Source organism: Brassica napus, chromosome A2 (assembly GCF_020379485.1).
Source record: "Brassica napus cultivar Da-Ae chromosome A2, Da-Ae, whole genome shotgun sequence".
Classification (NCBI taxonomy): domain Eukaryota; kingdom Viridiplantae; phylum Streptophyta; class Magnoliopsida; order Brassicales; family Brassicaceae; genus Brassica; species Brassica napus.
Window position 1 is genome coordinate 12,695,078 of NC_063435.1, and position 15,781 is coordinate 12,710,858.

At 33.6% G+C, this 15,781-nt stretch overlaps 3 protein-coding genes and 1 non-coding gene across 4 annotated transcripts; 3 read left to right on the plus strand and 1 right to left on the minus strand.

Moving 5' to 3' along the window:
- The first annotated feature begins 5,763 nt into the window (after positions 1-5,763).
- LOC125589614 lies at positions 5,764-5,847 on the plus strand. The gene has a single exon (XR_007325791.1). It is a non-coding gene; the product is annotated as a small nucleolar RNA Z161/Z228 (small nucleolar RNA).
- Positions 5,848-5,858: 11 nt separating this feature from the next.
- LOC106422410 (monocopper oxidase-like protein SKS1) lies at positions 5,859-9,023 on the minus strand. Its single transcript, XM_013863207.3, has 8 exons — positions 8,731-9,023; positions 8,548-8,657; positions 8,188-8,458; positions 7,757-7,859; positions 7,248-7,608; positions 6,409-6,774; positions 6,257-6,335; positions 5,859-6,186 (listed from the first exon to the last, which is right to left on the minus strand). The coding sequence occupies exons 1-8, from the start codon at positions 8,866-8,868 to the stop codon at positions 5,977-5,979; spliced, it is 1,638 nt and encodes a 545-aa protein (XP_013718661.1). The 5' UTR covers positions 8,869-9,023; the 3' UTR covers positions 5,859-5,976.
- Positions 9,024-10,003: 980 nt separating this feature from the next.
- On the plus strand, positions 10,004-12,347 carry LOC106397363 (thaumatin-like protein 1b). Its single transcript, XM_013837955.3, has 3 exons — positions 10,004-10,240; positions 10,329-11,028; positions 11,698-12,347. The coding sequence occupies exons 1-3, from the start codon at positions 10,186-10,188 to the stop codon at positions 11,906-11,908; spliced, it is 966 nt and encodes a 321-aa protein (XP_013693409.1). The 5' UTR covers positions 10,004-10,185; the 3' UTR covers positions 11,909-12,347.
- Positions 12,348-13,207: 860 nt separating this feature from the next.
- Positions 13,208-14,075, plus strand: BNAA02G17490D. Its single transcript, XM_013837961.3, has one exon. It carries the CDS (start codon positions 13,472-13,474, stop codon positions 13,847-13,849), a length of 378 nt encoding a protein of 125 aa, XP_013693415.1. The 5' UTR covers positions 13,208-13,471; the 3' UTR covers positions 13,850-14,075.
- The last annotated feature ends 1,706 nt before the right edge of the window (positions 14,076-15,781 follow it).

Sequence of the window (15,781 nt, forward strand, 5' to 3'; positions counted from 1 at the left end):
AAGAAAGGTAAAAGGCCTCTTAACATTTTTGAACAAAATATCAAAATATATAATATCAACTTTGAAAACTAAAAAAATTTCCCACTTAATTTTAAAAATTAAAAATAATTTATATAAGAAAATTGTATAAATAAATTCAAAGTTGTAAGCATATTTAAGATCGTATAATAATAAATATTTTATTATTTATATTTTAGTAAGATATAATTTTATTAAAGATATGATAAATAAGAAAAACACGTTAATGTATTTATATAAATCAGAAAAAATTGTCACCAAAATTTTAAATTGGATAAGATGAAGAATAATAATAGTTTATATAATTTCAAATTTGTAATAGTATTTTAAAAAGTTAATTTTATCTAGTTGTTAGTGTACCCATTTAAAAGGGTATCACAACATGGTTTTAAAATTCCATAAAATACTATTACAAATTTGAAATTATATAAACTATTATTATTCTTCATCTTATCCAATTTAAAATTTTGGTGACAATTTTTTCTGATTTATATAAATACATTAACGTGTTTTTCTTATTTATCATATCTTTAATAAAATTATATCTTACTAAAATATAAATAATAAAATATTTATTATTATACGATCTTAAATATGCTTACAACTTTGAATTTATTTATACAATTTTCTTATATAAATTATTTTTAATTTTTAAAATTAGGTGGGAATTTTTTTCAGTTTTCAAAGTTGATATTATATATTTTGATATTTTGTTCAAAAATGTTAAGAGGCCTTTTACCTTTCTTTCACTAAGATATGTTGTACAAAATATTAGACAAATTAAACAATAACTAAAATATATAAAGCAATCACCAAAGTTTTAAATTGGATAAGATGAACAAGAATAGTAGTTTATATAATGGAGAATTTCAATTTGTAATAATATTTCAAAAAATTATTTTAGTCTAGTTGTTAGTGTGCCCCTTTAAAAGGATATCCCAGCACAGATTTGAATCCCGAAATGAACATATTTTTTAAAAAAATACATATATCAAAACAACATCGTCTTATCTTTGTTAAAAGTTGATTAACTTCTGTTAGAGTTAATGTAGATTTAGACACGTTTTAGAAAAAATTGGATAATTTTTTTTTAAATCATAATTGAGTTGAGGTCGTTTTTGGCTTTGACCATTTGTTCGGGTCTTATTTGGCACGATTGAGAGTGTTGGGGTCGAAATTGGCACTTTCCCTCGTATATCAAACGACGTCGTTTTATCTTGTCAACGGTTGACTAACTTCTGTTAGAGTCAATGTAGATTTAGACACGTTTTAAGAAGTTCGGGTAGTTTTTTTGAATTATAATTGAGTTGAGGTCGTATTTGGCACTGATTAATTGTTCGGGTCGTATTTGGCACGACTGAAATAGTTTGGGTCGAAATTGGCACTTTTCCCTAGAATTGATTAAATGGGCATTCAATATTATTTCATTCCAAAATTTTATAGAATGGATGGAATTAAATATTCTACATTATTTCATTCTAAAATTTAATAATGGAGCTGCAATCTATATGTGCGTAGAATTCTATCGTTTACGTATATCTAACCTGCTAAACAGTTAGGGATTTTTTTTTTTTTTTTTTTGTCACAAAACAGTTAGGGATGTTAATATGAGCTTTTTTTGTTACTTTTTATCTGGATTAAAATAGTGCCGAGCTAAAATTACACTTGGGCTAACCCTCCCTCCTCTCTCCAATAGCGATCCTCCGTGTTGTGTCCGTCGAGCAATCTCCTCATCTCCTTGACATCGAATCTGTAGCTCTCATCCCTTTAATTTGGTTTGTGTGTTTGTTCTTATTAGCTTGTTTGTGGGTTTGTTCTATTACTCTAGTTTTGTTGACTTTAGCTCATGATTCAAGCATATGATATGTGTGTGATAATGAGCTGGAGTCTTCTTGTATTTTAATTGTTTTACACTTTGATGAAAGTAAAACCCTGGTCAGCTTCTGATAAAAATGCCTGATGACTGATGAGTTGTTCTGTCTGATGTGCTTCTGATAAGACTGTCTATCACAAGTTTAGTTTTAATTTGTATGTTATGTATTTGTTCCTAATCATACTTGTTCCATGGAGAATCTGGCTGATGACTGATGAGGTTTTTGACATCTTGTAATGTTTAAGTTATAGCGGATTAGTGTGTACTTGTTTGGACCGTTGTCTTCTTTGACTGCTTTAGGCTTTTAGCTCATGAATCAAGCATCTTGTTGTTAGCTGTGATAAACTGATTATGTTGTTGGCTTGTTGTTTGCTGAGCAACGAGTGTTGGAAGAGATTCCAGAGTCAAGAGACTAGGAGAGCAACAAGTGTTGGTGACTTGGAGAGTTTGAGTAAAGTTCTATTTAACAAAGTCAAAAACGAGTGTTACTATGATTCATAATTTGAGAATGTAAACTTTGGTTTTTAATTTCATTGAAGACAAAAATGAATAAAAGACACATTTTCATTTATATGATCATAGAGTTTTTATAAACATGTAAATTTCAGTTAAATTTGATTTGCAAAAAATTATTAACTTACAGGAAAATTAAATGGCTAATCCTGGTTCAGTCCTAACTCCTAACCCTCAACAAAAAAATAGGGTTAAAATATTAACACGGCTGGGCTTACATTAAACAAAAGAGGGTTATGTCCTAGCTCTGTAATTAACATCCCTATAAACAGTAAACTCTACTATTGGTTTCACTTGGGTTTGGTACATTTTGGCTCTACCAGAAATATTGGTTCAGTGATATATATATATAAATATAAGAAATCATTTGAAAGATTTGGTAAATCTATATTTTTTATAAGTATATAAGAGTTTCAAATTATAATTTTTTAAACTTAGAAAATGAATTAAAAAAGAGAAGTGAAAGTGGAAAGGGTAATACGACAATTAATACATAAATACCATAGCTTAGTTGTTGTTATGGTTATAGACTCTATTTAGATCCTACTATGTATATGCATCCAAATTTCTCTATTTAAAATTTTCTTTTCAACCTATTCTTAAAATACTTAGGAAAACTCCAATATAACTTCATAAGTGTGTGGGATAAAATATGTTAGCAGACTTTTTTTTTTGCTACAGTGTTGCACCATATATGTCGTCCCAAGTGTAGCAACTACAAAACTATTTTTCTTTAAAAAAAAATAATAACAAATACAACAATATTTATTGTTTGAAGCTTATTTAATTATGTTTGATTATATATCAATTGAATTACTATTTTTGATTAAATTAAATGTTTTTATGTCAAAAATAAATATATTATATTTACTTTTAATTAATATAACAACTAAATTTATATAATATACTAAAAATATAAAATTAATTAAAAATGCATAGCAAAGTTCATCAAACATTAAAAACAACATTACAACATTAAAACTATACAAACATAAAATGCATAAGACGAAATAATCTGTTGAAGCACAAATTCGAATACTAAACTAATAGTCGAGAAGATTGTTAGCACGACTAAGATAATTATAACACGGAATAAAAAATTTTAGATTATTTGGTGATATTTGATCTTCACCTTGAACTTATTCTCCTTGCGATTGGAATGTTTGATACTGATATCCTTGATATTGATATTGAGAATTTTCTCGGTATTATTCAGATTGATTTGATTGTGCTTTTTTCAAAATAATTTACATTTTTTATAATTTATTATTTTGAAAAATGTTATTTTATTTGCATTTAAATATTACTAAATTTAATAAATATATTTTAGTTATAAAATAATTTATATCTATTCGATTATTAAAAGACACACAATTAATTTAACAATATTTTTTTTTTAATGTAAGATTTAGTGTAATGGATTGGAGGCACTAAAAAATTTGGTGTTAAAATTGCACTAAGATGGTGCAGTTTGTACACCATTGGTGTAGTGGATTGGAAATGGCCTTAGGAAATGGGAGCAAGGTAGATTTATTGCTGTGTTCGATTGCGTGTGACTGCAAATCCACCGCTTGCGACCAATCGCTATTTGTTGTTATTGCGACTAATTGCACAATCAAATCGCAATTTTAAGTTATTGAAAAAACTGATTATAAATTAAAATTTTATGTGATTTATGTGTGATTATTGCTGTGATTAGTTGCAGAAATATTCCACAACAAAACGAATAACATTGGTAACAGGTTGCAGTGATTAGGCCATCTATCGAAGCTTAGTTAATTTATCACAGGATGGGCTATTAATGAGCCTCCGCGTATTCCTGCCCCAAAACTCATTGATCAGTTTTTTTTTTCTTCAACAAATCCGATTTTCAGTTAGTGGAGAACTTGACATGCGGTTTTTCGGTATAAGCTGGGCTTTGGAAAAATGTCACTGAATTTTGAACTGAATCATTTTTGGCTTAGTTTGGTGAAATAATAGATTAGGCCGTAAAAAAAGAAATTTTCGATGGGTTAATCTTTGTAATCTTTCTCATAGTTGTAATATCTAAATAAATCTCCGACAAAAAAAAAATTATTGGAAAACAAAAAAAAATCTTGTAGATAAAATAAAAAAAAAATTATTGGAAAACAAAAAAAAATCTTGTAGATAAAATAAAAGAATTCTCTCAAATAGTATTTTTAAAGTTTTTATCACAAAAATAATATTCATAAAGAAAATGATCAAAATATTTTTGTTTATTTTAAAAATTTTAATATTTTATTTTATTTTATTTTTTAATTTGAAATCCTATATACTAAAAACTCCACCCCTTAACTCTAAACGCTAAATATATATTAATTAATCGTAGAATATAAATTTATTTTATTGTTTAATAAAAAAAATTAGTCATTTTTCTCTTTAATTTTTGTGAGAGTTATTCTATGGAATTTCTCCTAAAATAATGTAGAGTTTCAATAAGGACAAATCTCCAAAATAGCACATTTCTAAGTTTATATCACAAAATAGCATTCAAAAACTAAAATGACCAAAATAGCATTTTATCTTTTGAAAAATTTAAATTTTTTTATTTTTCATAATTTGAAATCTTATCTCCAAAACCTCACTTCTCAACTCTAAACCCTAAAACCTAAATTCTAAACCCTAAACCCTAAATTCTAAACCCTAAACCTCACCCATTGAGTGCTATTTTTGTGACTTTTGGCCTTGAGTGCTAGTTTGGGAACAAAAACTTGATTTAGTACTATTTTGGTTTTTTTCTCTTTCAATAATATAACCCATATAAAATAAAACGCGGATAGCCGTCTTACAGCCTATGTTACATGGAAACGAAAGCGGATACGTGGAAGCGGAAGCGCGTATGGAAGCGCAGAAACGAGATTTTAAAAAAAATTAGGAAGCGGATACGTGTTGGAAGCGTATCCATATATATATATATATATGAATATATATATATACATATGTAAGATTATTTTTTTAAATCTGAAACTAAAAATTATATGATTTAAATTTAAAATAAAGCATTTATTCATTTATAATAATTTTCAAATGACTTCATATTTAAACTGTAAAAATACACATAAATTAAATTAAATAAATAATATTATATTTTTTAATTCTTTATAATTAATTGACATAATATATTTAAATATATGATTTATCTTTAATAAAACCTCAATGCATAAAGATAATTTATAGTATGCCCTTCTGTCCACTCCCATTACATATGCGATTCAAATAGCCGGTTTTTTTTTTGCGTCTTCGGATTATATTTGATATAATCAATTGTTCTCTTTGTTTTTCCTCTACAAATTTTTTTCTTTTGAAGAAAAATCGTTTTTCATCTTCTTATTTATTCCGATTCAAGTGATGAGATTGGATCTAAAATTCTCACGACGGTCGTCTGATTCTAATGATGCACCGATCCTTATACTCTGAAGATAAAATCCATTCCTTCAAATTAAAACCCTTTCTTTAAAATACACTTTGATTTAATGTTTTGTTAGTTCTTTGTATAAACCATCATTATACTAACAAATTACATAAACACATACTTTTTAATTAATTATTTATCAGAGAACTCTACCGCAGCGGAGGAAATTCTCCGGTATCGGAGATTCATCTCTTGTCGGAATATTCCTAGGATCTTCTTGTCCATCACCTTTAACCCTGAAGTAAAGCTCTTCACCAAGATACCATTGCTCTGCCTTCTGTGATCTCACGTTCCACATCCCTTGATTATCCATCGCTATCAATATCGCCACCCACGAATATGGAAAAACCTATACACAAACACCAAAATAATTAAATCAAGACTGATAAAAAATTAATTAAAGTTATTAAAAATTAAACCTGAATTGTCGACCGAGAAACAGCGTCCACTAAGTTGTATCCAGCTCTCTTGCTTTCAGACCAACCTCCAAACCCCATTCTATTACATTTAAAGCTACATTGTTAATCTTGTCATTAAGAACATGGTTAAGATTATGTTTGGTTTTTATTACCCGACAACCCAAAAATTGTAACCGTCGATGTGCCAGCTCTGCGATTCATCAAGTGGATTCTCGAAAACTATGTGGACGAAATCTCTGTACCGAATGTCGACCACTGATGTTCCAAAACGTGGCGTTTTGTTGGAAGGATAAGTAGGGAACATATTGGGGACGATCGTGTTCTTTAGCTGGAAGTGATCAGCGAGCTTTAAGGGTGTTTCGGGGAAGACAAACGAGACGCCATTAACTGTGTAACGGAGCCTGTTCGACGATGACATGACATCGTTTTGTAAGATTATTGTTCTGCTCACATTAACGCGTCCATAGTGGTATGAGCCTTGTGGGTTTGGTCTTGCTGCTCCAACGGCTAGGTCCTCTCTGTGTCACAGTTATTAAGTTTTTTTAAGAAATTAAAAAAAACTAGTAAAATGCCTGAAATTGATTATGTGTACTTATATAAACATAATTTTTGAGTCTAGAAACACGTAATAGTTGTGTTATTAATTGTAGAAATCGTTTAAAATTTGGTGAAGTCAGATAACATATATTCTCTCCATTCCACAATGTAAATAGTTTTAGCTATAAACACTAAAAAAATATTATTTAAAAATATTTCTAATATATAAATTTAATTTAATTCAACCAATCATATAAACTTGCAAATTACTGTGTTATTAATGTATGTTTATTAATATATTTGATAAAATAAAATAGGAGAATTAAAAATCACAAATAACTAATTATGTGTATTTATAAGCAGAAAATATTTTATGAGTGTAAAAAAAAATTGTATTATTCTGGGAAATTTTAGGATTTGATGAATATTCACGTAAAATATAGTTTTTAAGTACCTAATAGATAGGGTTTGTCGAACCGAGGAGGCGTAATCCCACGATTCCGGTGCAGCGGGAACTGGTCCGACCGGGTCAACGGGGGAGTTGGGATATCGGATTAATGCTAAGCCGGTCATGTATGAATTACTAAACCGGGTTGAGGCGAAAATGTAGTAGGAGCGGTGACTTCCAATCGGGTCGGTTTTGGCAGTGACGAGAACGGAATATGATTGGCCCACATGGATGTCTAAGTTTGATAAGGTACGTTTCTGAACATACGAACCCTCTGTCTCAACCAGGAGCATATCATGGTCCTGGATCCTGAAGTTTAAGGATGTCTTCAGACCCACGTTTGATATTCTCAACCTATATGTTTTACCTGTTATTATGCACAAAACAAGACGTAACGTTTGTATTATTTGAGATAATAATAATAGGGTTATACCTGTTATTATGCACAAAACAAGACGTAGGTTTGATATTCTCAACCTATATGTTTTACCACGTTTGATAATAATATGTTATACCTGGTTGAAATGCAAAGAAGGCTTCTTCGGGTCCATGCCCATTGAAAAGAATACCATCAGGAGTTGCTAAACTGAGACCATTGTCAAGTGAAGCTCTCATACCCTTTACCACATTTAGCAAAACAAATTAAAATGAATGCATGTAGGATGTAGCAAAGGTGCAACGAATCAAATATTTTTTTTTCTTTTTTCAAGAAAACTTTTCATCTTGATAATATATCTAATAACCAGATCCGGATCGCCAAATGTTCGTGAGGTTCTCTGTTCAAATTTTTAAAACATTTTAAGATAACTTCAATAATAATTTTCTTTCACAATTTAAGGATCATACGACGTATATGCATAGTAGCTTTTTAAAAGTTGGAGACCAATAAATGTTTTTTATCTGAATGTGCTCAGATACATTCAACGCAAATGAAAATGAAATTTACCCTATAGTCAGTATAGAACCAATCTCCGATCAAGATGTCAAACTCGCCATCGGGCCGAGGGAATGGAACCGGGACCAGTTCTGGACTGTAGACTCTAATTGAACCGTATCCTCCGGCCGCCTTTTGGAACAGAAGTGTTGGGAAGTAAAAGTAACTTCCGATCTGATCCTTTATCTGAAACCGGTACGTCCAATTTGTTCCCGGTAGTATAGGACAGTTAGTCCCTCGAACTCCGTCTTGCCACGAGTTTTTCCTCATTTGCAACCCATTCCTTAAATTTATATGAATTTATTTGATAGGGATTATGATTAGAATAACAAAAAGACGTAAAAATACATACACTGTGAAAAAAAAATTTACCAGGTCATGAGAAAGGGTTCGGTCAAATGGTTGAAAATGTTGACGTTTACTACATCGCCTGCTGTTGCCTTAAGGATCGGTCCAGGAAACATGTCGTTGATCACTATAACCTAATTCATATACAATAGTTAGTGATTTATAAAACTGTATTTTAGCATTTAAATAAGCAAACATAAATGGAACCTGCTTGTTGGCTCCAAGGATGGAACGTTCTGAATAAGAGACAACCCATTCATACGAAACAGAAGGTGCCATGGCATTGCTCAACTCCAAGACGACCAAAGAGATCAGAAGTAACACACCAACCACCACATACCTCATCACGAATAAAAACTTAAAAAAACAATGAAAAACTTTGTAAAATGCGTACAGAGCTTCTCCTGTGTGCTGAATATTGAATATGATCGGAAGGAAGGGTAATTATTTCATGCAGTCTCTGTTTTCAACCTAATCACCACCCTTTATGATAAACATATGTTCACGTTATATGTACCTGACCAACATATCCTGGTATTCACACGGGCATTATGGAATATCAATGTACTTCAAAAAAATGGGAATGTGAAAAATACATGTAAATTGTGTGTTTATTCCTCTACACAACACAGTGATTTTTTTTTTGTAAACTCTGGGCTCAGTCATTGTGCCAAGCCCTCAGAGGCCCATTAAATATCTGTCTATATAGATGATAAACATTTCTGAACCAAAAATATGATTTTTTTGAATAAATTATTGGAATTGATCATTCATTCGCAACGATAGTGTATATGGATTTTCTCCAATATAATTAAGAGGGCCCGCGACTATCATCAAAGACGTTGAAACGTCCACTAGTGGCACCTAGCTAGTTGTTCAGAAAAATTAAATGATAAGTTTATATTATATGGTCTTAGACTTATTAGACTCTGAAGTTCGTCATCATTTTGTACAAGTATTAGACTCTTCATCATTGTAATATAAAAACCAGTACGCGCATTGCAATTTGCAATGGAATCACATATTTCTCTATTGCAATTCCGGTAAGTGAACTATGTAACCCACAGATGAATCTTAAAAGTAATTCTGTGTTCTCCAGGCCTACGTGGTTATAAATCCTAATTGCGTAATTATTCAGTAAAGTTATAAGAATCTTAAAACCAAAATTTACTTTACGTTTTGTAGATATTTTTAATTGAAAAGTGGAGGTCAAAAGGTAGTTGGATATCTACGTTGAAAAACATCAATCAAATTCTAACAAATAAATAGTAACAAAATTAGTAAGATAACCATTTTCAAACAGACCTTAGACCACACATTATCGTATAGTTCTAATTATGAACCGATTAGCTCAACATGACTATGTAAAAATCATTTTTTTTTGTCTTTTATATATTTTAGTCTCAACGGTTAAAATGTGCAACCCAATCAGGTGTAGCCACCTAAGCAGGCGTACATTAAGCCACCAACCTTGACAAACATGTGATTCCAACCAACAGAGAAGAAAGGCAACAGGGAAATATGCTTCTTCTATAAATCATACATCATCTTCATCTCTTTACTCCCCCTGAGAATCCTCCTTTCAAGTGTCTTTTATATACTAATATAAAAAAATAAAACAAGAAGAGGAAGAAACAGTTTCTTCTTCTTCTTCTCAATCCAATGGCTCTTACGTTGCCATTGATCTTCCTCTTGTTATCCCATTTCTTCTTCCCTGGTAGGAGTCTTCTCTGACCTCAATGATTATTAGTTTAGTAATATAACTTTATATAAATAATTTGGAGTTTTTTTATTGTTATTAACAGGGGTCGAACCGACGAGCTTTGTTATGGTGAACAAATGTGAATACACAGTCTGGCCGGGACTTTTATCCAACGCCGGGGTTCCTCCGCTTCCGACTACTGGCTTCGTTCTCCAAAAAGGCGAAGAGCAAACCATCGATGCTCCAGCTTCATGGGGCGGTCGTTTCTGGGGAAGAACACTCTGCTCCACCGGCACCGACGGTAAATTCTCCTGCGCCACCGGAGACTGCGGCTCCGGGACACTAGAATGCTCCGGATCCGGCGCAACCCCACCGGCGACGCTAGCTGAGTTCACACTCGACGGATCAGGAGGTCTAGATTTCTACGACGTGAGCCTCGTGGACGGGTACAACGTTCCCATGCTCGTCGTCCCTCAGGGAGGATCAGGACAGAACTGCAGCAGCACTGGTTGTGTCGTGGATCTGAACGGTTCGTGTCCGACGGAGCTGAGGGTGACGAGCGTCGACGGAGCGAAACAGTCGATGGGTTGTAAAAGCGCGTGCGAAGCGTTTCGGACGCCGGAGTATTGCTGCAGCGGCGCGTTCGGGACGCCTGACACGTGTAAACCGTCTTCGTACTCGTTGATGTTCAAGAACGCGTGTCCACGTGCGTACAGCTACGCTTACGATGATCAGAGCAGTACCTTCACATGCGCTAAGTCCCCTAACTACGTCATCACCTTCTGTCCGTCTCCGAACACAAGGTAGAATTCCCTTTATACCCTTCTTCTGGTAAATTAACACTTTGTTTGGGAGGGTATTTCCGTCAAAATAGAACCGACAGTTCATATTATCGCCACTGTTGCACCATTAAACATTGATTAGTAAGTCTATGATTAGGGTTTGGTGAGAGCACGATTGAGTTGCAAGGGTAATTACGTCAATTACAACCGACAGTTCATATTTAGTTATTTACTACAATCAGATTTAATGAATCACTGCATAACCTTTTTACTTACCGTACAGCTGAAGTCACTTATGTTTTTTTTTAAATGAAGTCACTTATGTTTCGTTAGATTGTTTGTCTTTTTCATTTATCATCACTAGAGGTTAAAAATCTACAGTGAGTACTGCACTCACATTTATTGAATCATTGCATAACCTTTTGGGCTTTTACTACTTACCTTACAACTGAAGTCACTTACGTAGTTACGTTTTCATTAGATTGTTTGTCTTTGTCATTTATTATAACTGGAGATTAGAATCTACGGCTTGTTGCTTTTTACTGCAAAAAGAAAAGAGATGTGTTCATTACGATTTATTGGGATGTGGATACGTAACGGTCCACGCAAGTACCGAGGGGACGCGTGACAGAAGCACTTATTATTATATATACCCAACGTCTAAGTTTTGTACTTTTTTACACGTTGCAGTCAAAAATCATCTCAAGATCAGAGCCCAGATCCGAAACCGACGTCGACTCCTGCCGGAGGAAGTACGACGTGGTCGCCGGCTGATACATCGATGATATACGAAGGAGCTTTGGATCAGAGCAAAGCATCACCTTCCACGTCTCATCTTTCGTTATGTGGAATCACAGTCACACTTGCGCTGGCATTTTGTCGGATGTGGTGGCTCTTTTGACCTAACCATGTCTCCCGCGGTAAACATTTAATCAGGACGATGTGGGCCCTCACTAGAACCCTTATCTCTTCCCCGGCCCATGTGTCTTTTTCCTTAGAACGACGTCAGATTGAGTCAGAGTTGAAAAAGGTAGAGTAAAAAAGTTTCTTACCCGAAATTACAACAGTATTAATCACGGGAGGATTCTTAATTGTGGTGAGGAACACGTGCGGAAAGAAAGTGGGCTGCTTGTGGAGGTCAAAAAAGATGGGAATGATAATTGTAAGGTCTCAGAATATTTGTTTAATTTTTAGTATGATTAGGATTAGAATATAATGTACACTATATAAAGTTAATCTATTAGTTTAAATGGGGGAATATTTCATTTGTTTGTTATCTAATGCTGCGTTGGCCATTTGAAACATTGAAATGAATAACAATAATGATGCTATTACATGTTTTTGTTCTTGTCTCAGCTGTTTGACTTTACAAGCGCATGAGAGCCATCAGATATTCTGCATTACAAAATGAAAAAGTAATGATCAAAACATTATTAGTGGTAATTGGTAACCACTTGCTGAAAAAGATTAGATAGATAATATAAACTAAGGGCGAGTTGATGATGATAGTGATGCCTTTGATAGTGGGAGTGAACCTAAACATAACCAAGTGTCTATTTCACTTCATATGATTTGTCAAAATAATATCCACATAAATAAGAAGCCATCATGGAACATGCGTCACTAATTTTTGTAACAATGATATTACAAAATATGAAAATAAGAAAAGATTACTTTATAACCTACAAATTTATATGAGATATGAAGATTTATATCTAACAGTTATATTTTCCTTGCATGAATAGCATTATGAAAATTCACGCTTCAAAGTTTTATTTCCCTTGTACTAAAACCGTCTTACACAAATCCATGTTTAATAATTATTTATAAATGCTGAAAAAATCATTTTAGTATTGTTTCATTATTATTTATAATTGATGATGAGTCGTCATTACATTATATAGGTTTCGAAATCTATATTTTATAGTATGAAAACATTTATACTCTCAATCAAAGATGAACATTTATACTCCAAATCAAACATTTATACTCTCAAACAAAAAGGCAAGATGTGTCTAAACCAAGTCTAGATAGGCCCAATATAAACCATTCTCAAGCCCATAAAAAAGTCTAAAGATTGAATTATTTTTTTGCGTGCGTAATCAATCTGGACCACAAGCCTGAGTTAGGACAAGATTTTGTTGACAACGACATGCGTGAATGTCATAGGACTCCTCAATAAATGTAATGCCTACAAGTCTCCCGATGTCGCTCCTTTGACAATCCACCGTTTCCGAAACGGTGTCGTTCTCATTGAGGGTACCAGCAAACTCTTCTCTCACTAGTCCTGAACCAATCAAAGCGAGGGACCTCTCAAGGGTGTTTCCGTAATTGTCAAAATATCCCCCTAAAACGATTACGCCTAGAGAGAGAAAGAGAGAAAGAGAGAGAGAGAGTCATCAACACCACAATCTCACGACGACAGAGAAGGAGAAACTCTTATCATCATCATCATCGGATCTCTATGTGTCTAATGGCGTTATCAGACGCGGTTCTCGGGAATCTTGCGACGATCTATGTTGCGGTGATCATAGCGATCAAAGTCTACGGATTAGTCTCCGGCCAGAGCTTCAGCGCAGGATTCGTCGTCGTCGTCTCGATTACGACGGTCGGAGTTTTGCTCGCGGTTACGCTCGCCTGGGACGTCTCTCGCAGAGCCGCCGACGCGGTTTCTCGGTACAACCGCGTCGTTGCCGGCGAGGATCTAAGCCACCGTCTCAATCACGACGGTGGTGGTGGAATTTGTAAAGGAGGGATTTGCTGGCACGGCGTTGCGGTCCGGTCGCCGGCTTCTCAGGTTCGGTTTAGGCTTCCGCAACATATACCGTACGGAGCTTTCTGAGTACATAACATCCTGTGTGTATAGATATGATAGATATAAGGACAATGTTTCTGTATAATAATAGATGATATTGGTGTGAAAGTTATAAGAGTTTTGTTTTGTTTTTTTTTTGAACTGGAGTTTTGTTTTTGTATTGATATGTTGTAATGTCTTATAGTGATGATTATAAATGTTCTTTGTTATTGTAATATCGATTTCTGAGCAATAAAGTTGAGAGTTTTTTTTTCTTTTTGTATTTAAGATTTGTTCTGTGAGAAAGGAAGAAACTGGAGTGGATTGTAACTTTGTGAGTTATCTCTCACTCTTGTGTCTTGTTGATAATACAGATGATAGAGGTTGGAGTCTCCTGTTAATGAACACAACCTTCTTGGTTTTGTAGGTTTGTAAGTTTCTTTAGCTGATACATGTTTTGCTTCAGGAGTAGGTACTCATGACCCTTCGAGTGATTGTGTAGATTTTATGAGTTACATTTGGTATTTTCAATTTCGTTGGACAGTGTTTTGAGGACCAAGAACTCCATACACATGAAACTAAGTTGGTTTATTTATCCAAATACAGAGTAACTCTGCTGATTGGCAACTCTGGTTTGCATTGTTAAACTAGCAAAGTTGTTATTGCATGCACCAATCTCATATTTCTCCAATATGATAAAGATAAATTAGACAAGACCTTGATTCATAGGCAATGGGTTTTTGGTTCCGGTTTGGTCAAGACACTGATTCATAGGCATTGGTAAATGTATGTATTGTTGTAAAGAAAGCCAAGCTCTCAGATTCTGTTGTTTCAGACACAACTTGGTCTGTAAGAAGAAATAGACATCATCAATGAGGCATACTGATCACATTACAAACTCGGAGTAGACAAGAACACAGAATATACAAATCTTAACACATTAAATATACATTAAAAAGTATTTTTCAAACCATAGGAACACCGAACACACCCCCCCCCCCAAAAAATTGTTATCACACTGATTAGACAATATTTCTCCAATATGATAAAGATAAATTAGACAAGACCTTGATTCATAGGCAATGGGTTTTTGGTTCCGGTTTGGTCAAGACACTGATTCATAGGCATTGGTAAATGTATGTATTGTTGTAAAGAAAGCCAAGCTCTCAGATTCTGTTGTTTCAGACACAACTTGGTCTGTAAGAAGAAATAGACATCATCAATGAGGCATACTGATCACATTACAAACTCGGAGTAGACAAGAACACAGAATATACAAATCTTAACACATTAAATATACATTAAAAAGTATTTTTCAAACCATAGGAACACCGAACACCCCCCCCCCCCCCCCCCCCCCCCCCCCCAAAAAAAATTGTTATCACCAAATCATTACACATCTTATTGTCCATTGATCTTGAATGGTTCAGAACGCGATCAAGTTAGTAACGGACTTGGCAGGGTTTGTGAGCATGTGCACAACTTCCTCTCATCGTATGCCTTGTCGCAGCCTCGTCCTTCACACTCCACACACATCATCGCAATCACACTAGTCAACAAGTAACTAGTCAACCTTGGGTCAATGATGGCAACAACAGTAGTCAGTAGCTGCGTCCGACGTTTGTTGCATTAGTGTAGAGGTGGAAGAGCTTTGAAGGATACTATTATTGTCATTTGCTTGAATCGCAAGGAGGAAAAAAACTCTGTTCATATATGTCATCAGTCTATAACTTCTTTAATAAACATTATTAGATAAAATAATGTTATAGGTTGTTCTATTGAGTTGTCAACGACATACGTATAATGGTTGTAGCAATCTAGGCATTAACATAAAGCTTATTAACGCCCATGTAATGTGATTTTTTTTTTTCTAATCGAACTTTAACACATAGGAGAATCAAAACAAAAATAGAAATATTCACTGTACAAGATTTTTACTACTCTCTCCCTATATAAATGTATGATATTGAAGGTTTTTCA